The sequence below is a fragment of the Phoca vitulina genome, unplaced genomic scaffold, assembly GCF_004348235.1.
Source record: "Phoca vitulina isolate PV1807 unplaced genomic scaffold, GSC_HSeal_1.0 scaffold20, whole genome shotgun sequence".
Lineage (NCBI taxonomy): Eukaryota > Metazoa > Chordata > Mammalia > Carnivora > Phocidae > Phoca > Phoca vitulina.
The window spans coordinates 2912750-2938281 of NW_022589723.1; the positions used below are offsets into that span (position 1 = coordinate 2912750).

Genomic DNA, 25532 nt, shown 5'->3' on the forward strand with positions numbered 1-25532 from the left:
ATGAAGCCCCCAAAGGAGATGTCAAATTGTCTTGTTAGGAGGTGCCGACTCCCTGATAACTAGGCCTGCGACTGAGCACAGACTTTCCTACGCTTGGATGATCTTTCCAGAACAATCATAAAGTGACAGAGCATCCAACTCTCTGTCAGAAGTCAGCTCAGCATGCAGTTCTGACCATCCAACTAGATCCAGTTCGGAGTGATGCAGAGTTAAAGCCTGACTGGATGTTAAAGATAGGAGACTGCAAAAAAACCGCTGTCTATATACACATCAAAAGGCAAAGCTACATGTTTGCGGTTAACCTAACTAGCCCAGGGTCCGCTTTTAATGAAGGCTGGTGATGGATGGGTAAGAGCTAAGAGAAGTGGAGGGAAGAGACCTCCGAGGGAATGAATGAGGAAGGTACTGGTGACTTTATATAATACAGATAACTACAAGATGAGGTCATGTCCAGACTGACGCCTTCTCTACATCTTTCTGAAAGAAATCGCTTCCTTGATTTAGCCCCATGTAGCACTGAAACTCGTGCCTCTACATTATCATTGTCTTATAGGACTGAAGCATATGCTTAAAAGTATTGAAAACAACTTAGAATATATCAAGCGACAGCATCATCTTTCATTAACCTCTGAAAAACACTGCCCATTTCTGTGATCCTTTTATTTTCTGGGGCTTTCCACTCTTCTTTGAAGTCTCTCTCTTAAGACTTAAACCTGCCTCCACGGCCCCCATTCCCCTGTAAACTCAATTCAAAAGCTAGAAGAAGACAGTGTTTCTCATAGGTCTAATTTCCAATTCCATCTCGTTCTAGTCCACTTTCTTTTTGGTCACAGTTCTGCCTGGAGGGCTCAGAGCTTTCACTTTTAGAATGAGGTCAAAGTCCACTTCCTCACCCCTTACCTTGGAGGCCCGGAAAGAGAAGGCTGTGGACTTGGTGTCTGACTTCGCCCGGTCCTGCAGTATAAGGCCTTGGTCCTCTGTCAAGGCCAGGTAGTGGCCTGTGGTGAGATGCCGGAGCCGGAAAGCCTGGCCCCATCTGATGTTACTGCCACTCCAACTGTGCAGAGAGAAGAGCCGAGAAACTCAGTCTATCTCAATATTTATCCTGGGCTTTCTTCCACATACTAGCAGAATTGTAATCCCTCTGTGGTTTATCCCCTGGAGGGACAAAACGCTCGTCTCCTGGCTTGCTCTAGGATTTCGGGTCTCCTGACAACTCAGCATGGTACTTCTCTTGCAGCCTCTCAACACCAACAAGGAGGCACCCTCGTGCACCATGGGTGGGAACGTAAACTGGCGCAGCCACTGTGGAAGACAGTGTGGAGGTCCCTCAGAAAATTAAAAATAGAATTACCACATGATCCAGTAATTCCACCACTGGATATTTACCCAAAGAATAAGAAAACACTAATTCAAAGAGATAAATACACCCCTATGTTTACTGCAGCATTATCTATAATAGCCAAGATATGAAAGCAACCCAAGTCTCCAATCATAGATGAGTGGATTAAAAAGATATGGGGCATGTGTGTGTATGTGTGTGTGTACATACATATATACAATGGACTATTATTTAGCTATCCAAAAAGAATGAGATCTTGCCATGGATGGATCCAGTGGGTACAATGTTAAGTGAAATAAGTCAGTCAGAGAAAGACAAATACCTTATGATTTTGCTCATATGTAAAATTCAAGAAACAAAACAAATGAACAAAAAGAAAAGGACAAAAAATAGACTTTTAAATACAGAGAACAAATTGGTGGTTGGTAGAGTGAGGTGGATGGGGGGATGGGTAAAACAAAGGGGATTAAGTGTACACTTAATGAATACTGAGTAAATGTATAGAACTGTTGAATCATATTGTACACCTGAAACTACTATAATACTGTATGTTAATTATACTTCAATAAAAATAAAAGCGGGGAAAAAGACCACCAACAAGAAAGATGATCCTGGGACAAGTCAACGATTTAATGTAACTAGAAGTCCCAAGCTTCCAATTTTCCCTTCACTCCACTGAAGTTTCTTGATATAAAAAAACCACAAAAAGAATGCCTTATAAGGGAAACTCATTTTTGGAAAAGCAAAGCCATCCCTAATGTACTATCTCAACTCAAACTGTACTACCACAAAGAATCCTATCTTCGAGAGAAATGGTAAAAATACTTGGGCAACTTACACTCACCAGGGAGAGGTAGATAATAAAGAAGTCTCTGTGTGTGTGTGTGTGTGTGTGTGTGTGTGTGTGTGTGTGTGTGTATTTTTGTATTAGAGGGTGATCCATTCTGTGGAAAAAAAGTGAAGCAAAATAAGATGATTTAGATAAGGGAGACCTCCTGTTGAAATGGCAACCTTTCAATGGTCCTACATCAAACTGTTGGCATTCAACAAAAGTTACAATAAGAGTTAGGCGAGAAATTATCCACTGAATAACTTGAAACTCATTATCTTTTGAGTTCGAATAAAATGTTTAAGTTAGAATAAAATCTCATGGTTAGGCCTCTGGGGAAATAAACAACCATAACTGGAACTATTATATATCCATACCTACTTTGACTTTGTAAAAAAGCCCATTAAGCAAGGCTTAATATCCTGAGAACAAGATTATGTTAGAGCAAGCATTTTAACAGGGCTGGAAAGAGAATATAAATGCTCCAAGCCAGCTATCAAGTGGGTGCTCCTTAAAAGCAATATTCTTTAAACCAGTAACCTCCAAAGAGTTTCTCAGTAAAAAATGTAAATGTATCTATGTGTGTATGTGTGTAAGTTCTAGTATTTTCTCCTGATCTATAATGGATTATCTTGAAAACCACCTTGGGGGCATACGCCCTCACGAGAGAGACATTTACCGTGAACATACGTTCAGAGGGAGGCTGAGGAGCCAGCTGGCAGGAACAGCAGAGAAGGAAAAGCAGACACTGTCCCTCCTCTATTATCCCAAGCAGCTAGTTTAGCTCTAGCCTGACTTGCAATCCCTCTTGGCAAAATAATGGCCCAGAGCTTACTGGATCCCCCTTTGTGGTGTGACGTTCAGAGACCACATGTTTTTCCTCAAGCACACAGCTCAAGTCTCAGCCTCCTGTTCCTTCCACCCAGGACAATATTGTTTCTGACAAGTCCAGTAAATACGGTTTCCCTCTCGGCTACCTCTCCAGTGGTGCTTTAATCTTCTCTACCTCATGCCATCACAATCACTAGTCTCATTTAAAGCCAACATTCCACTGGAGCCAACACAACTACTGAGAAGAGAAACACTAGCTGGGTTTCAGAGACTCTGTTTAAGGAAACAAATGGGAGAAGTACTTTGATGGCTTTCAGCAGACCTGTCCAAGCTCGCCTTCTATAACCTGGCCACCGGAAGGGGAGCAGGAGTGTGGGCTGGGTTCAGGGCTTCAGAATCAAAACAGAAGTCTTGGAAATTCTCGTTCTCCCAATCTCACACACTCTCTCTCTCTCTCTCTGTGCGTGTGTGTGCTGCTGTTGTTTAAAAACAAAGTCAGGAAAATTTCAAAACAGCTCTGGGCCAAGGAACTTGTGAGAGTTTGCCTGGTGATGTGGAATCAGTGAAATTTTTAAGAGAACAGACAGTACAGCAAAATAAAATTATCTTGAAAAGAGCACCACCCTGACCCTCCATTACCTTATCCGAAGGGGTTCCACTCTCCACAGAGATCTGGCTCGTGTCCCAGCTCCCCCAGCTTCATAGAATATCCTCCTGCGAGCAGAGTTGGAGATTAGCCTCTGAGCATGACACCGATCAGCACTGGGGAGGGAACAGCTCCCTGCAGAGGCTGTTCAATCCCCGCTGTTCTTTCCAAACCCTCATGTAGTCAGCAAAAACTGAGAGCATGAGTCAAAGAGAAGCACAATTTTCCAGGCTCAATCGCTCAATCTTTTAGGAGTGAAAAAAGGCGCTAAATGGGAGGGAAGTGCTCACCATATACGGATCGAAGACACTCATAGACCTCAGGTGTACAACAAAAAGGACTGTCTCCGTTTCCACATCAGGAATCAACACAGCCTCATCACATACCATCAGAGCAGATACCAAATGCTCTGATTCTTTTAGGTTAAGTTCCTTGTAGTTTTACATCTTTCAAAAATGTATTTGTACTTTTAAAAAATGTATCTGTCCTTTTAAAATACGTAGGCAATATGGTATGACTTCATTTCCATTATTCTAGGAAGTCTGGAGCAAAGCTTTATGCTCAGCTGCTATAGTAGTCATAACTTTATCACTGTACTGTTGGCTCCTTTCCTGCGTTAAAGATAATCTTTTAATATATTTTTAAATAAAATGTATATTTTGGAATGATTTTAGGTTTACAAAGAAGTTGCAAAGACAATACAAAGAGTTGCACACTTTCACTTGGTATCCCCTAATGTGATCTTGCACTGTATGTAAGATGTACATGCTACCCTTGTCAAAATGAAGAAACCAACATTGCCAGCTCATGACTAGCTAAACTCAAGGCTTTACTTGGATTTCAGCAATTTTTCCATCAGTATTTTTCTTCCTGTTCCAGGATCCAATCCAGGAATACCACAATGCATTTAGCTGTCCTATTCTCCCTCGTTTCCTTTGGTCTGTTCTTAGACTTCCCTTGTTTTCCACGACTTTGACAATTTTGAGGAGTTGTGGTCAGGTATTCTGTAAAATGGCCCTTGATTTGGGTTTGCCCAACGTTTATCTGATGATTAGTGAACTCTGTTTTTCATTCCATACAACAGGGACCGACCTACCTATATAAGTGACCGATTCTTGTTGAAGAGTGTATCTCACGAAGAGTGGTCCCGGATTACCTGGTATATGGAATCCAGACTCTTTTCGAGAATCTTGTGACCTTAGATCAAGACTGATCACTTAACCACATTTAATCTCACCAATTTCACTAAAATCCCGCCACAGAAGATTTGTGTATACCACAACTGAATCACTCGAGCCCCAGAAGAATCTTGATCTAGATTTTGAGACAACAGGTCATCGATAGAGGTGAGGAGAAAATGTGCAATTCTTATTTTTTATCTGAAGAAGTACCATAATTAGGAGTTGGTTGAAAATACCAGCTTGGGAGTCAGGCAGACCTGAGTGTGCGTCTGTTAGCTGTGTGACCTTGTCAGGTCCCTTCACAGCTCTGTACTCGGCTTTGTCATCTGTAAAATGAGTCTAATTTGGTTATGTAAGTCACAGAATGGTTGTGAGAAGTTAATGTGGTTTTTTTTGATGTGCACAAAGATGTTCGCAGATGTACAAAATACCGTGTAGTACAAATTTATCCAAACTTTGTTTAAATACAGATGTTTCCATCATGCATAGAAAAACACATGACACAGAAACACAACGAAACATTGCATTAATAGTGGCTACCTCTGGGGGCACCTGGGTGGCTCAGTCGTTAAGCGTCTGCCTTAGGCTCAGGGCATGATCCCAGCGTCCTGGGATCGAGCCCCGCATCAGGCTCTCTGCTCTGCATGAAGCCTGCTTCTCCCTCTCCCACTCCCCCTGCTTGTGTTCCTGCTCTCGCTATCTCTCTCTCTCTCTGTCAAATAAATAAATAAAATATTAAAAAAAAAATAGTGGCTACCTCTGGGTGGTGGGATGATAGAACACATTCTAAACCTTTTTCAAACGTATGTGTGATCAGGGAACACTCAGTAAAGATTGAGAAGGAAATCCTGTGTGACTTGAGAGCTCTAACTGCCCAGGTGTCCCTGTGCCGGGTCTAGAACAGTGGTGACACCTCACAAGTCACACAAACTTGCTGAGTTTTTCACTCCTGCTTCTCCCCACTCAATGAGAATTGGAAGGGCCTCTCAGGTGAAGAAGGTAGAACAGCTCACCCTATGTCACCGGATCAGAGAACTCTCTCCCTCTGACATCTGAGGAATTCTCGAAGGTTAGTTGCTCCCACCTGGGAAATGCGGGCAGCTTGCTCCATTTAATCTTGTAAGGTTACAGAGGTTGAAACAACCTGTTCCCATTCTCTAAAACAATTACCCAAGGAGAGGAGTAGAGTGGGTGGTGAGCTGAGGTGCTTTGAAAGCTGGGCTGACAGCTCAGCCTCGGCTGCAAGAGGTTAAGACACTTACCCCCAGGGGGCTTGACAAGCCAGAGGCAGAGCCAAAGACCAGAGCTCAGGTTGCTGGATTGCTGCTTTCAGGTTTGCACCCTGGGAGGGTCAGCCTCTCTGCCGGGCTTGCTTTCAGGCTTTAGAAGGAATAGAAATGATTTCCTCTGGAAAGTCAGCACCCTCCCTGTGGCATCAGGGAGGGTGCTGCATGCCTGAAGGTCTGCTGACCTCTTTTAGTGCATTCCTGATTTTCTATTCTTTTGGATTCTCCCAGATTTCAGTATTCCTGGCCATCCTGGCCAGTTCTGAGGATTTACCTGATGACACAAGACAATGAGGGGGGCTTATCACTCACCTCACCTAGACAGCCAATGCTAAAGCATCGTCTTGTGATTGAGAGACCAGCTGATACAAAAATGCAGGTCCCAGTATAATGAATAGCTCCTTACTCACCCCTTCATGCTTCCTTATAAAGTCTCAACCCCTTCATGCTTCCTTATAAATGAAAGGAATATGGATTTTTTATCTGTGAATTTATTTCCCCCCAAATACAAATTAGATCCTGTGGAATCCTCCACCAAGGGAAGGTCACCTTTGTCTTATTTCAATGATGGCATGCAATGCCTGCTTCAAGGTGCCCATTCGGGGAATTCCTCTCCATCTGTTTCACTCTCCCTAGCACCTCCTTTCAAATATTTGTGCCGTTTTTCCTTTTACTCAGGCTCTTGTTCATGTACTTGACAGGAATGCCACCAAATGACAAGCTTCTCCAAGCAGAGTTTCTGCCCAGGATGTTTCTAATTTGGTTCTAAATTTAATGACAGGTATGTGTGTGTGGGGGGGAGGGCAGGTCAAGAGCCATGCACAGGATTATCATTTCATTTTTTCCCAAATTCCTGCCCTTTAAAGAAGAACTGGAATGGGAAGGAAGAACTAGTGTGTTCGGATGTGTTCCATCTTAGATGTAGCTAACTGCAAAACTCATAAAACTTCAGGTCTTTATCTACCTGCAAATCTTCCCTTTAATGCACAATAAGATATTAGAGACAGCCCGTGGGCTCTGGCATAATTTTACTGTACAAAAAAAAAAGGAAAAGAAAAATCACAATTGGATATTGTGAAGGTGAAGCACCTGAAGCACCTGAAGCAATGACATTATTTAGGGTATGGAATCCTTAATTCTAAGGTCAGCCTAATGCCCTTCCTCAGAGATAACTGTCAGTAAACTGGACCAGTGTCGGGGAGGCAGGGAGTGAATTAATTAGGCACTTGCCATAGGTCTGTGATTTATGTGTCCTAGGTCAGGTCTGGTTCCCATGGAGAGAGATTCAGAAGACAGAATAAGTAGGAAGAGATTCAGAACAACAGGGATACATACTGCCAATGCATAGTTTCTAAGACACACATTAACACATTCAAGCACACTGCTCTGCTCCTGAAGGTCCTCTTAGTTCATCAGATAAGGAACAAGCTATGGCTGGAGAGTCAGCCACATAGCTTCTAGGCTGCCATCTGAAAGCAGCCAGTATGTGACCTTTGGCAGGAGCCTGATCTAAATGCTCTCTTAGCTGTGAGAACGTGATCCCATGTTTCTAATGAAGTAAAAGAAATGCAGTTAACAAGGTTCCCATAGGCATTACACAAAAACAAAGAATGTGTTACCTCTGGAAGATCACACCCATTGCTGCTACAAATTCAGCCTAATTTGGATCCAATTTTATTTTTAAAAAATATTTATCACATTTCTATAGTTACAGGGGCAAAGCTCTTTATACTCTGTTCCTTTGATGTTAGACAAACTACCAAGGGACTCTTCGGTATGAGTTTAAGATCTGGATTAGTATCATCCATCTCTTGGTTTTGAATTTTGAAAAGCATTCATTGAGGAATCAAGCAAAGCATCGCCCTCAGAAGCATCCTCTGAATGTTGCCCTTGGCACCATCCCTGCTAAATCCAGCTCCTGCTGGATACCGATATTTGGTTTCTCCAATCCTATTTGGTAATAAGCAAAATGAGATCACCCAACGCCACCTAAATGACTTCACACATGAGAGGGGGGAAAAGAGAGATCTGCCTCTGATGGTGAATAACTTAGGTGCACAAACTCCCTAGAATGACTCACCTGATTTCTGTCACCAAATGGGTGCTTCCATCTACAATAAATGCTACCAGAAACTCCTTAGGCAGAGCAGAAACCAAAGAAAATGAAGGTACTGGGAAGCTTTATGGAAGAGCTTGCTTAAGAAGCAGCACGTGTATCCACGTACTCCTGTGAGCAAACTCCAGTGCGTTGCCATTCCTGTCTCACAAACTGCATCCCATGGCTGGAGGGAGGTTTGCCCATTGGCCGATGCTTACAGAATTCATCTGTGGCCATACCCAAATGCAAACTCTTTAGTCTGAGGCACCTAAGACTGGAGACAGCTGGGAGAAGGATGACGCTATCGGCTTACCTGTGCTGAGCATCATTCTGGTCTGTAGATGGTATTGTCAAACACTCATCGTGACCGTGGAAGAGACGTACTACGTGCCCACCAAGTAGGTATCCTAGTGAGAGAATTATATTCTACTATGAACTTATGGGAAATTTAATGATGAGAACACCATGTTTAAAAAGGGTAAATTCGTGCAGGTCTGAGTTAGTTACGGAAAACACCAAGAAAGAAGCATTTGGAAAATGACAGATTCCATGAATTCTGGCCTCAGGAAGAAAAGACAAGAAAGTCAAAACAATTCTAACACTGAAAGTTAAATAGGATTTCAGAGATGAGCAAGTCCAACATCAAAACGTAGGGTGAAAATAGTGTCAACTCATACCATTTAAAGGAAAATGATGTTGCTACTGTGAGGAAGATAAGGATTTTCCAGTTGCTTAGGATGAAAATACATCCAACATGAAATTCCTGGATAAGCTCTTACAGTCTCGATGTGTCTATTTTGTGGCAAAGTCCCAACCAAATTGCAGTCATGGTGAAGAAAGAGGATGCTGGGAAGGAGGTCAGCAAACTTATTAAGAGCTGTCTTAGGGGAAGCTAGCTTTTGAATGCATTTAACAAACACAGATCAAACCTGGATGCTCATCCCACAGCACCGAAGGGAGGCGAAATGTCATTCCAGGATCCCACAGCAGATGAGCCACTATCGATAAGCACTTAGCTTTCAGCATAAGGAATCTCAATAGTCATGGAGTTGCAAGATGTATGGGAAACAATGAGCTTCAAGGACATAATGACCCATTAGTCTTCAAATAAATTCTGAGCCTTAATTCAAAGAACATACAAGGAGAGGGACTCCAGTCTGAGGTTTACCTTGTACGAAGAAATGGAATTTGTTATCGCTTTGAATAAAAAAATTCTCTAGACTAGTCTGTTCCCAGGAGACATACGGATTTAATATACTCATGTCTCCATCAGGAGTTTTTTTTTAAAAATCACATAATTAGATCACTTCAGGGGCTACCAAACTATTCTGGGTGTTGAATTAACAGTAAGAATGATGAAATGAAATCATGCCAGAGGAGAAAGGGGTGTTTATCAGTACAAATTGTACAGGGACAGTGTGATATTCCCATAGTTTTCTTTGTTTTGTTTTTTTGTTTTTTTGTAACCATGTGAGGCAAGTTCTTCTTAAACTTCTTGCAAACAGTCAGAAATCGTTTCCCAATTTTCCTCTACCTTACTGTACTAATAGTTCCAGTTGTATACCCTTTTTTTGCATTAAAATCATTCATGATATAATGTCGGGGAATTCTTAACAGCCAATTTATTTAGAAAAATTAAAACCTTTCACAATCGTGCTCTTGATTACACTCTACCATTTCATGATGGCGAGGCCATGCCCCACTTGGATCCATCGTTTGCAGTCCTCAGGCTTTTCCAATCAATATTCTATTCACACGGAGAAAACTGCCAAGTGCTGGTGCATTACAGCGCTTCCTAACTGAACTCTAGCCGGGCAATATTCGGGAAAGAAGGGTCATGACAAGGACCACTTATGCTTTCAGGGCTGAAGTGGGCTTCTCACCAGGGATGCTGAGAGGGCATTTTCTGCCTGGCCAGATGACTCAAGTGATGAGCTATCCAGGCTAAATTACAAGGGCACTCAACATATCGATAAGGACCTTTTTGACGTGATTTGCAAACACTTCTTAATTAATCTCCACAAGTTGTCTGTTGGGACTGGGGAATCATTTTATTCCGACTGTGAAAATGAAAAATTAACATGGAGAAGATCCAAAAAACTTCCTTGGGGAAGACTGAAACCCAGAGCTTCTTGATTCCTGACAGAAAGGGAATGACAACAGACTCAAGGTGGTGGGTTAGTTTTGGTGTAAAAGCCTTTTTAAAGCCTTCCACATGTTGCTGAAAGAGTTAAAAATCTGTCATTACCTGACTATTCAGCTTTGTTCTGATGCCTTCTGAAACCAGGACAACACTTTGACACCCTTAGTTTTCCCTCTATTTTCAAACATCTTATCATAGAAGGGCATTCCCAGTTTGAAACTACTGAGCTCAGGATCAAAAATCTGGTTAAAGCTGTGGTATGAGTATTTTTAAAAAATTCTGATCTTGCTGTAAAGTGCTAGAATGTAAGATGATGACCTATATCAGTCACGGGCATTTGATTATTCTACTCAGCTGCAATATTACCCATGAGTATGGTAAGGCCAGTGTATTTATTCTCTAACTTGAAAGGTGCATTGACTTTGCCTGGCTCCAAGAAATAGGATATGTTGAACAAATTTTGATGATCTTACTTCCACAGGAAAAATAAAATACTGAGAAAATTCTATTACTGTTAAATGGTCTTCCATAAATACAAGTAAAAACAAATGGCCAAACACACTTTTATTATAAAGTCTTTCTTCCACCTGTATGGAGAGATGCGTTGGGGAGAAATAGTAGCAGCATCACCTTCTTGGAAAATAATCTCTTCTAAGACTGAAGTTGCTGAGGCCTATACCCTTCTAACCAGTAACCATAAATGGAAAGAAAAAGTCAGTGGGAGAGGGAGAGTGCATATCCAAATCCTGCATGTCTATATACTCTAAAGGTGGGCTCTAAGGGATTAGAAGGTATTGTCAGGAATGCCCCTGTCATCAGAAAGCAGGACAGAAAATAATCCACACCCACATCAGAGAATGAGATTCAGGGGAACTAAAATAATGTTAGCTGCATAGTAAGACATGAAGCAGGAGCTGAGAAGCAGCAAAAAATGTCAATATATACAGCTCAAGACAGACTGGACGGCTGAGGGCTGAATGCACATAAAAAAGCACACCTTCTTCAATGCTACTTCCTGAGCACGTAGGATGTACATTCCAGAGTGTTTGCATAAAAGAGGCGTCCACTTGTATGTTCCCATTTGATACTGAGAGATGCTGCAGCAGAAACAGAAACGAGACATCCTTTAAATCACCAGGCCAGTCCTGACAGAAGCAGCTCAACCCAGAATCTCAAGGATTGAATTCAAGAGTCTCCCTGTCATCAGGCTCTTTCTACACAGCCCATGGGAGACTGCTGTACACAATCTAGAAGCAGCTTCAAAGTGGGACACTTTATTCAGGGAAGAGGAAGTTTTCAGCTGCAGAGGTGGCAGACGAGTGTTGACTTCATCCCCTCAGCTGGATCCCTGATTCAACAGGAAGTTATAAAATGTCTCATCTTGTTAGAAGGGAATTCACAAATGGCAAATGACTCCAGCATTTGGTCTAGGCAAAGTAAAATTGCCCGCAGTAATGGTGCTGAGAAGCTTAAAAACTTCTGACACTTCTCTGGTATTCGGACACGTGAGGGCTTGATGTCAGTGATGCCCAGTACCCAATCCCCAGGTGCAAAAATCTCACCTGCATCTTTCAACCCCTGTGACGTGCCATTTGCCAAAACATTTTAAATTCTCCATTTCTCCCACATCAGCTTATTTTCCTATATCCTGTTCTTTCTGGCTTGTTCTTTGCTGGACAAGAGCTAAACCATGTGAGAAATTCACAGTAAAGGTAGCTAATGTATAAATGGTTTTCTCAGGAAGTGCCTGGGCATTTTAGAAGAGTTGCTGGGCACAGTACCTTAATCTGAAAGGACAATTAACAGTTAAATTTCCAGACCCCATGATAATGTGGCAAGGGAGAGAACTGAACCACCTACCTTTCTGGTATACTGTGCAAAGGATTCTTATCCTACCCAACTTAATGTGGCTCAGTTCGCCTCAGCCATTAGTTCCTAAAGGAAAATATTCTGAAAGTGAAAAGATGCCTGTTAGGAGGTACTTACAAGGTATCTTTCAGAGGACACGCTCACGAGGATGAGGTCATCACCAATTCGAACTTTCTCTCCCTCAGATCTCTGTTTGGAAGCGGGATGTATGGTCCACCAACAGGCTTCTCCTACATAAATGCTCCTTGAGTTAGTCATTGCTTCATGGAAATCAGTGTCCCTAATTCTGTCCCTCATTCTCCTTTCTCCTGATAACAATCCCTCAAGAGCACATGCGCACACATACACATACTCCAGACCTCAGTCTCTATTTAGCCCCATATCCACTTGACTATGTCCAACACTTCTGCTCTCTCTAGTGACAGGAAGACAGTGTTTGGGAGAGAGTATTGGAGGCCAGAAACTATAGAAGCCTTTGACTATTTTTAAGACATATAGAAAAATGCATTCTTCAAAGGCACTTACAAATCTTTAAGAATTGACTTCACTGGTCTACTGACTACTTATATACTTTTATCTTTGCCACACTCTCCATGAAATTCTATTAAAATATGAGTAATTCTACTAAAAAATCAGAGATTTTCAAAAGGCCTAAATCTACAAAGACTAGGACAGCAGGTGAAAAGTTGATAGCAAAGAAGAGAAATGGACAATTTGGAAAAAGGAAAGCAGATAGATGCTTTTGGTGAAGAGGAAGCTAAAATCCAAGTCTTTAAGAAAGTAAGAAAATGGAGAAGTCGATTTCAAGAAATAAAGGCATCCCTGCTGTGTGTTTCCCAGAAAGTCTCCCAGAATTGGGAGGTAAGTTACTTATAAAGGTAGCAGCAGAAGATGGGGTTGAAAGCAGAATTGACTAGAAGCTATTAAGGAACTTTTATCTCCTGCCACATCTTTTTCTGTACTCTGCACAGCCAGATGACTCCTTCTCCTCTACCCTACAGAAGATTAGGAGTTAAATCCACAGAATGACCAACCATCAAAGTTCTGGTTTTGTAATACCAACCACTGTCAAACAAGGAAGTGAAAAGTATTGCGAAAAATAGAGAATCATTAAAATTTTATGCCCTGATAAGTAAAACCCCAGCTCCTTTCCCTCTGCTTCTGTGCCTCATACACTAGCTGAGATGCTAAATCTCCTCCTCCCCTCAAATTTAAGGATTCTTCTTTAGGAAAGCCAAACTACCCAAGATAAAATATAATTCTGTCTGGGCATCTCCATTGAAATGCCTAGTCCTTGCCAGGTTAGCCAAGAGTGAGGCTTAACAGATGGCAAGCCATTGCCACACACTCAGGGTTTCTGGTCAGCTTTTACTGCCTTGATCTGAACATGAAGGGAGACCAAGGGTCACCCGGCATCTAAGTCAAGTCACTAACATGAACGGCAAGAACAAAACAGTGGGGAAAGAGACTTGGAGAAAGAAAAGATTACAGAGAACTAAAGAAAACTTTTAAAAAGTCATATAATTAATAAACTCAGAGAGAGAAGAAAAAATTACATTCATAAAGCAGGAATGAAAGTATCCATGAATGATCCCTTTGGAGAAAAATTCTTTGATCCTGAAAGAGAGAGAAAGAAACAAGAGGGTTATAGGATAAAGTAAAAAAAAATCTCCCCAAAAGAATGAAGAGAAATAGATTAGAAATAGGAGTGAAGAGAGAATTAGAAAACCAATCTAGAGGATTTCCAGAAAGCATAAACAGAGAAAACAAAGCCAGGAATTAATGAAGAAATAGTATTAAACATTTCCCAAAGCTAGAAGACAAGCATTCAGATTGAAAAGGCCCACAGGGTCCCTAGCACAGTGGAGAGAGATCCACACCAGGGTCCATTCTCGTGAGACTTGGAACAAATAGGATCCATGCCCAGACATATCACTGTGGAATTTCAGACAGAAGGGCAAAAGAAAAATCTAAGTAGCTCTGAGAAAATATCAATAGTCTCTACATAAAAGATCGGGAATCTGAATGTAGATGTGTCAATAGCCAGGCCATAAGCTAGAAGAAAAGGAAGAAAGCCTTCATGATGGGGAGGACAAAACATATTTCCAATGTAGAATACTATGAATTACTTATGAAGCTGGAATTAAGGAACTTTTAGATGATAATTGACCTCCCATGGATCTTTTCTGTAAAAGCTGTGGGATAATGGGCTCCACCAAAGTGATGTGGTAAACCAAGGAGGAACCCCCCCCCCCCCCCGCCCCGCAAAAAAACAAAACAAAACATGAGATCCGGGAAACATGGAATCTAGAAGAGAGGCAAAGGAAATTTTCTGGATGATGGTGGATGTTTCTAGAAGAGGACACTGACAGAACAGCTGATATGAGTGAATCCGATCAGGGGAAAGTTTCAGTTCTACAAGACAGTTTGAAATGAATGAATGATTGGGTCACAGAAAATAAAGCAAACAATTTTTTTCTAACTCTCAAAAAGTCTAAAGTCATTTTACTGATGTAAAAAGAATGAACATATCGGACTATTCTGGTTATGAGCTCTAAGACTGACAGCTGGTTTATATTTGGAGGCCAACTTACAATCAGTGAGTGTGGCACTTCACACATTTTGTAATTGTCAGCAAAGGTTGACAACAACTTAGAGGAAATTATATTTTAAGAATTACACTTTAGCTGAAAGCAAAGCAACCTCAAATCCAATGCAAATATAATCTTATTTTAAGGGAAAAAACTCAATGGGCGGAGGCAAGCCCACTCTCCTGCTTTGTACAAAAAGGAGAAGTGGAGAGCCAGAGGTCCTCCTCAGGAATTCTCATACATCTCTGTACATAACGCAGAGATGGCAGGTGCACATGGTTTAATCTCTTGATTTTTTTCTAGATCCTCTATAAAATCAGACAATTTGGATCATTCCCTTATGAACTGACACAGTTTGGGAACAACATGGACTTTTGTCCTTTGACTACCCAACAGTGGAATTCCCCTTCCTATTTGGGGTAAATGTCATGATATTAAAGATTGTATTCAAATTAGACTCTTCCTGTAGTATGACCTAGGATGTTTTCTCTTCTCTGGCCTCTCTTTGTTCCTGTCCATTTTCCAAGCCTGGGGTTTCTACTTTAGAGCAGGTTCTACCCAACGTTCACCCAGTAAATTCTCATTCTGCTTGAGTGAACCAGAATGAGTTTCTGCCATTTGCAACCAAGAATCCTGACTGCTATATAGCCCAACCTGTAAATGGAGCAGAAATTCCATATACGTTGCCCTTGATGGATGGTCAGATTACCTATGAATGTTTCCAGCCACAGACAGCACCCTACACCCCAAGGCCAGCTGTTAGGTCTGCCAGATAATTGCAGCTATTGCAAAGTGGTTTTTTTCATTGAGGTGAAGTGTGCCTCCTTTCAACTTCTATCTACTGCTCCACTGGTCTATGGAATAACCCACACCAAGTCAGACTCTTCTTTGATACTGTAACTATAAGTATGTATAGTTATATTGGTCCTCTTATATTATTGGTCCTCTTGTATTTCCAGGGAGAACCTACATCATCCTGGTTGCCACCTTTCTCAGGATGCACCTCCTGACCGTCAATATTTTTGACTGAATTCAAAACAAAACACAAAAATAGCAAGTGTTCCCAAAGTATATGACTGCGGTGAAAGCATTATGTTCTCCTTCATTCTTAGTTCCTATGTCTCTATCACACATTGTTTCTTTCTTAGTCTCCTAAATTTTATCAGACCTATTTCTTGACCCCACTGGTTGGTTGGTTTGGAATCCCAAATGAAGAACATATTCAATATCCTTAAGCCCTTAGCCCAAGACCCCAGTGAGTAGGAGATCTGGGAATGTTGACTTACCTGTGGCATGTTCCCGTAGACCCACATCAAAGGCAAGTTTATCTGTCTGGGATCTTGATGTGGTCAAACATGTTAGATACTGTGAAACAAGAGCAGATGCTAATGAAGTCACACTCTGTTATCGGGTCTTGGCATCTCACCACTAGTTGGCTTCCAGTCATCAATTTCAACACTGAGCTATTGTAGAAAGGGCTTATCATATTCAATACTTTTATAGTATATTTAAAATCTCAAAGATGTTCTTATCTGATGACCCAGTGATTTAACTTCTAGAACCATACGCTACAGAAATAAGTTTGAAATTAGTATTTCAAACATATTTAATCATATGCTTTAGTTCAAAGGTACTGAAGAACTTTTACATTGGAGACAATATAAATGGAACATATACAACCAACAATAATGGAAAGGCTGATAAACTTTGGTACTTCATTTTGTGAAATATTACCACTAAGAGTATTTATCCCAAGTGTGTAATAGCATGGAACATATACAACATAGCACATTTGCACAGTTAACAGGTAAGCAAAATTTAAATGCCTGGCAACTAGGCTAAAAGGAATTATACAAACTGATAACTGAAGTTCTTTTTGGACAGTGGGAGGGACCATGATGATTCCCCCCACTTCTATCGATTTTGTTTTTCAAACTTTCTATGAGCTATGAAACTTCTCTGTGTCTATGCTTTTTTTTTTCCCAATCATAAAAATACATGTGCATGTAGAACTTAACAATGATATTTAAAATAACTTAATAATGGGGGAAAAAACCCATGGCCCATTCCTCGCCTCCTTTACTGACAGGCACAGCGGCTGATCTTGGAATTAGACTGGCAGGCAGATATGCACTTGGAATGTATTTTCTGAGTTCTACTTTTTTTTTTTACTTCTCTGCAACAGGAAAGTGGAGAGTCATTTCATTGTCCAAAGTCATATGTCACCGGCTTCATTCTCAGAGCTGCTCCTAAAAAGAACTAACTAGTTTAACTCTAAAACTAGAGTTTCTGTTAACTGTGAGTCGGATTTTTTGGGGGGTGGGGACAGCAAATATAATAATAAATAACATAATCCTTCAGATTGCTACCATGCTGTTAGCCTGAGTTTTCAAAGCCATGAGAAGTGTGCTGTTGGAGGGCTGGGTCTATTTAGGTAGGAAAAGAGAAGTATGAAGGTTTGATTCACCCTATGGATAAACACCAGGTTCTGAAAGATACACGCTCACTTCTCAATTCTAGACATCATCAGGATACAGAGTTCCCCACTCTCTCAATGTCCCCATCTCCCGCTCCAATAACCTTCCATTTGGTCACTTTTGTTCTCTGTCCTTTGCCACGAAAGACTACAACAGATGAATGTTCAGGCTGAAAAGGTCAACTTCTTACCAGTGCTCAGGAAAAAAAATGCTGCAATAAATAAATAATTTACGAGGCAGCTGATGCTCCCACCGCCGGCGTGACAGTTCAAGCTTCGAGATGAACTTTGCCGCATACTGCAGGTGTAAACGTGTGAAAATGACGTCTTGAATTAATGCAACATTTTCCACTAGGGCCAGACAAAGAGGACAAGCCTTCCTCACACTGAGAGCAAGTGACGATGACAGAGGCAGGGACAGGAGCAAACATGATGAGAGCTGGCACGTACGACACTTGATTGGGATCGCGATATTCTCCTTAAGGTGCCCTGCCAAAGATCTGCAATATCTCTATTTTACAAATTGCATTGACTTCAAATTTGAACAATTTTTCTCCTCTTCCATTGAGTTATCCCCATTTTGGTTGATTCTGGTTCTAGAGCCCTAACTAGTTACAGCCCGATGAGCTTTCTGTGACTGCTCCGTATCTTCCTATTGCCTCTGGATTCACATAATACCTTCAAATGATTCCAGGACTGAAGGCAATGGATATCATCCCATTTCCTGTAGCTAGTCAAAGAGTTGAAAGTTCACGAAAATCTCATCTGATTGATTTTTCTTCTATGCTGGCTATCCTTATATGCTCAAGAAGTCCATTATTTCATGGTTTATTTCTTCATCAAGTCAACAAATATTTATTGAGCATCTAGTATGTCAAGGCACTGTCTTTAGTAGGGTTAGGTTTAGTGAAATTAAAAAAAAAGACATGGTCCTCTGCCTCATGGAGTGGGGGGGTGGTGGTGGTCAAACATTAAGCAAATACATAATTGCAAAATGAGATAAACTATATGAAGGAATTGCAAAAACAGTGTGTTCTAATTATTTACATTGCAAATTATTTCCACTCTTAATGTAATCTACAAGCTTGTTGGTTTCCTATACTTTCTCCCCTCTTTTTCCCTCCTCTTTGAATGGTGAAAGCAGACACCCGGACGTGCTTACCATTCCGCTGAAGGAGTGCCGCAGGAGAATCGCGTGGCCATATAGCAGGGTCCTGTGGCCACCCCCTTGTGCTGCCTGTGGGGAAGGACAAGGAAAAATGTCAGCACAGGGCTTTTGTGGTCCCTCTGAGAGCAAAGCATGACAAGAATTCTGGAAGACAGACTACAGAGAAAAGACCCATGGCAAAGCTCCCAAAGAATTCATTCTAGAAGTGAGTGGCTAGCCTACGGGCGAGGGGGAGACGGTGACCACAGCCATGCAACATCCTTGGGAGAGGGTGTGTGAGGCCAAACCTCCTCTTGGAAATGTCCCCTGCCCAGGATCAGCAGCAACCCCGAGCTGTTCCACCAGAGAAGCATATAAATGAGATAGGTACTGCTTACCTTCCTTTGAAACTTCTCAGAAGCGTTCAGAGTGAGAGAGAGAAACAAATGTGATGTAACTCTAGCCTAGCGACAGAAAGGCAGCTTGGGGGACAGGCATATGGTCACATTCTGTACCCTGCGGTCTTTTCCCTTCAAGGCACTTGGCCTTCTGCCCAATCACTTAAATGGGTCCTATTTACCCAGATCTCACCATTCCAGATGGCTCTGAAATCCGGGACTTTCAAAGGGCAACCAGTAATGCAGAAATAGACCCATCGGTTGAGGGGCCTTCTTGGTACCTTCTCTGCCTCCCCGGACAGCCCCACCTTGGTTGTTCACTCAGTGGCAGCCAACCAGCAGGAAAGGCACAAGAGGAGAGACAGCCTAACATAAAGCCACTGTGTCTGCTGCTTTTTCCCAGAGTCTGAGCCACACGTCACTATCTGAACTGAATAGCACACGATCAGAGACAAAACTATTATTTATCATGGAAAAAACTGAAATCTACAAGAAATCCTACAATTTTTTGGCATCAACTTTTTCAACCTTTTACCTAAATCTCTTCCTATCCTGTTGCCCTCCCCTCAGAGACAGTCAAATAGTTTTGATCACACACCCCTTTTAGGAAAAAATATTTGACCATAGGACCCCATCCCTAATGCACAAAAATATTTGAGCAGAGGACCCCATCCCTAACGCACAAAAAAAGTATCCAAAGCCTGAGATGGAAATGAATCATAGAGAGATTCTAACATTTGCCTTCTATATGCCAAGGGCACCTCTTACACACCTTATTTTATTTAGACCCGCATACCAGCAGCCCTAGAGGCTGGTTTGAGGCTCTGCTCCACTCCTCTCCTGCGCCTACCCTCCCTCAGAGCAATGAGCAATGAAGGGGAAAGCCAGGGGTACGGAGAGCAGCCTCAGGTCTGAATAATAAGTCTAAAGTCATTTTATTTCAACTCTATTTGGATTAAAAGAATCACTCTGTCAAAGAGATAATCTTTTCATGTCATACCAGGAACCTAAAGAAAAGAAAAATGATAGATGTGGTATCATGTTTTTTAAAAAGCTGATAACCGTATATAAATGGGGCTGTACTTTTTCCTCACAGCTTGGAGAGATTTAAGGGCTCCCAGGCTTCAATACGATGGAGGAATTAAATGTTCTTTGTGCTGTTTCCAAATTTCTTGAAATCATTCGAACTAACTTCAGTTGCTGTATTTACAAATGTGTCAACAGCTATGTTAAAATTAGTCATACCAAGTAATTTTTACATCCTGTCAGTCTGATATTTTCCCTGCACACCTGCAATATTAGAAGCTAATTGATAGCGCATGATGACTTACGTGTGGGTGTGTGCTCCCAAACTGGTCCCGTGTCTCCAACTGAACTACCGACTACATTATATGTCCTGGTGTTAACCGTGGGTCACACCCTCGTCTTTGTTCCCATCAACTCAGCGAGCAAACTTAAAAAGAGTCCAGCATCGCTGACCACAAAAAGTGGCACGGAAGAGCTCCGTGCTCCTCCTCTTCTCTGGCACTGCTGGAAACGTCTCCTGGCCCTCGTGTTCTTTATTATGGTGCCAACAGAAAAGCAGAGAGACTAAGTCCAGGCGCCCCACTGGGACTGAATGGGACGGCACTGTGCAGCACCTGGGAGCCTTCCCAGCCCGACTCCTCCCTCTGCTAGGGCAGTGGTTCTCTCTCTGTCTGCTGGTTAAAACTTAAGCCACTGGACCCTGCTCCGCAGCACTTGCTTCACTAGGGCCAGGGGTGGAGCCTGGGAACTGGCATTTCTAACAAGTTCCAGGGGACAGGACACTGAGGTTGTTGGTCCAGTGATGACATTCTGAGAACCACTGCTTAAGGAAGGATCAAGCTTCAGTGCTTGGAAGAGGAGAGGAGCTTTTTCTGAGAAGCTTTGATAATCATCATCCCGGGAGAGCTACTCTGGGCACACACTATACGTAGGCGCTTTACATAACATCGTAGCTCATCCTCCTGACTTTCCTAAGTAGGAATAATTTCCCCCATTTATCATGTGAGGAATTTGAAGTTCAAAGAGGGTAAGTATCTTGCCGTCTATCACAGGGCTGGATGTGGTGGTGGGGGGAAGTGAACTCCTAGTTCACTCCAGAACTTGAGCTCATTTCGCTCTAGTTTCTATAACGTCTTCATTTGCCTACTGTGTACAAAACCCATGTACGAAGCAACCAGGGAAGCAGGACAGGGAGATACTTCCTCAGCTCCTGGAGGAAAGTGAATTGATACAGCTGGGGTTTAGTGAGCACTAAGCATACAGCGGCCACAGAACTATGCCAAGTGTGACACATGAACAACCTCACTTTCTATTTCCCATTAATGCTGTGACATAACTAGAGTAATTATCTCCATTTTAGAGCAATGCAAACCGAGGCTTCAAGAGGTTAAGTAACTTGCTCAAAGTCATACAGGTTCCAAGGGCAGAGTTGGGATTTAACCATATGCTCTATGTTGTCTCCCTCTTGGTAGCCTGGTCTAGAAAGTCTAGAAAGACTTATGAATTAAAAAACCCATGTTACAAATAGGAAACAATCTGCCTATTAAAACAGATGAAGACAAGGAGCATTGGAATAGACCAGGAAGGTAAAAAGGTGTTGAGGAATAACTTTATTGATAAGGTAGATCCTGACAGGTCTGAGTGTTGACCATCAATGAGAGTAGGAAAGAGGAACCCACATGAGCAAAGGCCTGGACGTGGAGAGTATGAAGTGCATGTGGGGACTAGCTGATGATTCGCTGACTAGCACTGGGGTCGGCTGAAATGAGAGGGAACATCTGGAAAAAAGTTAGGGCACAGGCGCGGGGCAGTCGGATTATGGAGGACTATGACTGCCAGTTCCACAGCTACCGGGACACTGGCGTAGGGGTTTTGTTTGTTTGTTCTGTTTTTCTTACTGGTATAGGTTTTTAAAAGGAGAGTGTCACAATCAAAAATGTACCTTCAGAAGGTAACCCTGACCACACAATGGTGGAAGAATTGGAGGCATCAAACCCTAGGGACAGAAAAGATCACTCTTTCATTCCATTTCTATGACAACAGGAGAATGTGGACCAAAAATCTTGTTGTCAACCTTTACTCCTTCCCCCCTCTCAGGCTCCCCAATCAAGCCAAAGCACCTCTGGGTGCCATCTTTGAAATCTATTCTATACCCAAGTATTCAGCTTGCTGCTGCCAGGCTGGTTCAACCTACTGCCTGTTTCACCTGGACAGTAATAGCCTCCTAACTCTGCTGCATCCATACTCCCACCCCCTCTTATAGTCTGAACCAACATGGCAGCCAGAGCCATCTTTTTACAGCTGTCCTTCTTGTTCAGCTCCCCCCACCCCACAACACACCACCCACCGTGGCTCCTTTTCACACTCAGAAGTGCAACGTCCTCACCATGGCCTCCAAGACCAGGCATCAGGATTTGGCAAATTTTCTCTGTTAAAGACCAGATAGTAAAGATTTTAGGCTTTACAGGGCACACGTGGTCTCTGTCACATAGTCTTTTTTACTTCAACCGACTTTTTCAAAACTTAAAAACCATTCTTACCTAGAGGGCTATCCACAAACAAGCCGCAGCCTGCGTATGGCTGCGGGCCTTGGTTGCTGATCCTTGCTGTCCTTGATCTGGTTCCCTTCCAACTCTCTGACGTCAGCACCTACCATGAGCACGCTCCCCATCACCACCTCTGCTCCAGCCACTTGGAACGCCCTCTGTTGTTCAGACTAGGATGCTCCCTCCTATAACAGGGCCTTGGCACACATGTTCCCCTCCACCTGGAATGTTCTTCCTCCAATACCCTCATGGCTTATGCCCAGTCTTCATTCAGTTCTGTGCTTACATGTCTCATTAGAGAAGCCTTCTCTGATCACCCCTTCTGAAAGAAAAATCACCCTTACTCTATCTTAATTTGCTGATGTATTATTTCTTGAGACATTTATTATTAGCTGATATGAATTCCTGTTATCTCTGATATGTATCTCTCCTCTGCCACTCCCAAGCATATGAAAGCTCCGTGCATCTGTTGTGTCCTCTGTCACGTCAACATCACTTTTATCAGTGCCTGGCAATGAGGAGGCACTCATATTCATATTTCCTGAATGAATAAATAATAATTACACAAAGTGGTCTTTTTGTCTCCCTTTTACAGATGGGAAAAGAGAAACTTTCCCATATTCGGCTTGTAGGCAGCGAGCGGTGGATTTGAACCTGGGTCGAACTACATTTTCTACTAACTCTTTCCACAGTTTGACTCTAATTCTGAAATAACATTCCAGGAAAGATGTGATATGCTCCACAGAAGACTGCATGGGCCTGTTCACAGGGGCTCCAGACCTCAAGACTTCGAGGCTTCACTGGGATGGCAGTCCTGTCCCTCCACAAGTGACCTCCACTGTCACCACTGATGGGAGGAGATTACTTGGTACCACCTCACAGGACGGGGGTGGGGCAGGACAAAGCTGGTAAAAGCACCCTGATGCCAGGTCCAGAGGAAACATGTTCCATTAGATCATTAATTCAATCATCTTGCCTGTAATTTTAAAATTAATTCCATCCTTGACATTTCTTTTGGTGGTTACCAGAAGATGGTGCCTCCCAGTAAGATAAACCTGATGTGGCAACAAACAAAGGGTCACAGTGCTTCTCTCCAGCCATACGTATTTCAAGACTGTTAGGCCTCTAAGCTACCTTCTTTTATAATCTGGAACCCCAATTCCTCTTTGTGGGTCCCAGGCTCTGGGAAGGCTCCCTGGTGAATGTAATATACCTCATGAAAGGCTTTAGAGGCCACCTTCCTGGGAGAACGTGGAGGGCATGAAAGCATTTGTTGGATGCGGCCGTACATGCTTTCATTTTCCCTTCTGCACCTCTGTTCTACTCTTTTAGGCTATCAAAGAAAAAAAGAAGCCTTTCTAGAAGGTCACAGAGCACTATTTCCTGAACGTGCTAGAGGCCCTTTACATTGCTCAGGAGGGCTGCATTTCCTCTAATACAAGTGACAACTAATAACGATGCCAGATAAGTAAAAACCAAAAAAACAAAACACCCCAGTAACACCTAACAGTACAAAGGCAGGTAACTATTTTCAGTTAGAAAAAGGAGTCAAAGATCCTATTCACGACTGATAAAAAATATTCAATTTTTAGGAATGTACTTAGATGAGTTAAACCTTCAGAATGAAACCACAAACCTTTATTCTATAAAATATAATTTGATTTGTGAAATGGAAAGGTGTACTTTGTTACAGAATAAGAATACCAATATTTGTAAATGCCTGTTCTTCCAAATTTAACTTACAGATTTAAGGCAGTTTTAATGAAAATTCCAATAGAGTATTTTGCAATTCAACAAACTTGCTATAAAATTCACCTGGCAATATGAACATTAAGAAATTTTTATCCTAAAAGGGAACTAAGTTTTAGTAAATGTTATGAAGTAAAATTAATTAGTTCATTCTGGTACTGGTTCAAAAAGAAGAATGTAGCACAATATAGGCAATCCATAAACAATTATCAAGTATAGCCTGTGATAAAGCAGATTTTTAGTACATTGGCGGGGGTGGGGGGAGGCATGATTATTAAGCAAATGTCTCTGCAATAGGTGGAGAGCAAATAAAAAAGCATTCGGGAAGAGCCACAGGAAATATAAAAGATTCTGGATGGATAACAGAATTAAATATTTCATTTTAAAATTAAATTCTAGAACAACTAGCATGTAATAGAATGGTCCACATTCCTTTACAGACCTAATATTTATCCATGCTTTGAAACAGATGCACTCCAAGCAAACAAAAAACAGATAAGATTGTACCAAGATCACTGAACTTCAGAGCACTGGAAACATTTAATAAATTACAGAATACTTTGTATCACTATGACAAATGGGTTAACACCTTGTTGAGATGTAAGAAACAAACTAAGCCTCAAGTAAAGAAACAGGCAAAGGATATGAATAAAAGATTCCTATCAGGAATAAAATTAAAACAGATGGAAGGGATTTTTTATCTCTTCTAGTAATGAAAGGAATGACAACGAAAGCAATTTTTATACATCATTTTACATCAACTAAATTTGCAAAAAAAATGGGAAAAACACAATGCTGTCAGAGCTGTAATTTAGCTGGAGTGAACTCCCACAAGGTGACACTGAGTGCAACACTTGTGTGTGGCAATGTGGTAATATAAGAGCCATAAAGAGGTCCGTAACCTTTGCTGTAGTAATTTCACTTCCAGGAGTAATTCAAGAAATGCAAAAAAGTATGCACACTGTTGTAATAAGAGCATTATAATGGAGGCAAATGAAACACCTGGAAGGAGCCTAAATGTCCAAAAGAAAAATGTTGCCTAGTAAATCATGGGCTTCTTCAGGATGCTCTATCCCGTAGCCATTAAAGAAGTCAATTACAGAGGCTACCAGAAACACAGAGAAATGTGTTGTGACATGTCACTGTGAAAAGGCAGAATGCAAAATGCCTTCAACTGTTAATGCATATGCAAGAATGATAAAGAAACCTATAAAAATACAATAGCCAACTGGCTGGTTGCAGAACCAATGGAGACTTTTCCAAATTTTTAACACTACTATCATGTCATTTCAATAAAAAAACGCATGCGTGTTGGGGGCAACAACTGTTGGCGTGTGTTTAAAGAAGTGGAGTGCTCTAAAAGTGTTTTGTCTA

General features: G+C 41.8%; 1 protein-coding gene across 1 annotated transcript in view; it reads right to left on the reverse strand.

Moving 5' to 3' along the window:
- The window catches only part of RYR3 (ryanodine receptor 3), a 504411-nt gene that overhangs the window by 266172 nt on the left and 212707 nt on the right, over window positions 1-25532 (reverse strand). The window contains exons 4-10 of the mRNA XM_032417231.1: window positions 18455-18529; window positions 16103-16181; window positions 12343-12455; window positions 11354-11453; window positions 8527-8620; window positions 3642-3716; window positions 901-1057 (exon numbers count right to left, since the gene is read on the reverse strand). Of these exons, the coding sequence (XP_032273122.1) occupies window positions 901-1057; window positions 3642-3716; window positions 8527-8620; window positions 11354-11453; window positions 12343-12455; window positions 16103-16181; window positions 18455-18529 (693 nt within the window). The remainder of the gene's footprint in view (window positions 1-900; window positions 1058-3641; window positions 3717-8526; window positions 8621-11353; window positions 11454-12342; window positions 12456-16102; window positions 16182-18454; window positions 18530-25532) is intronic.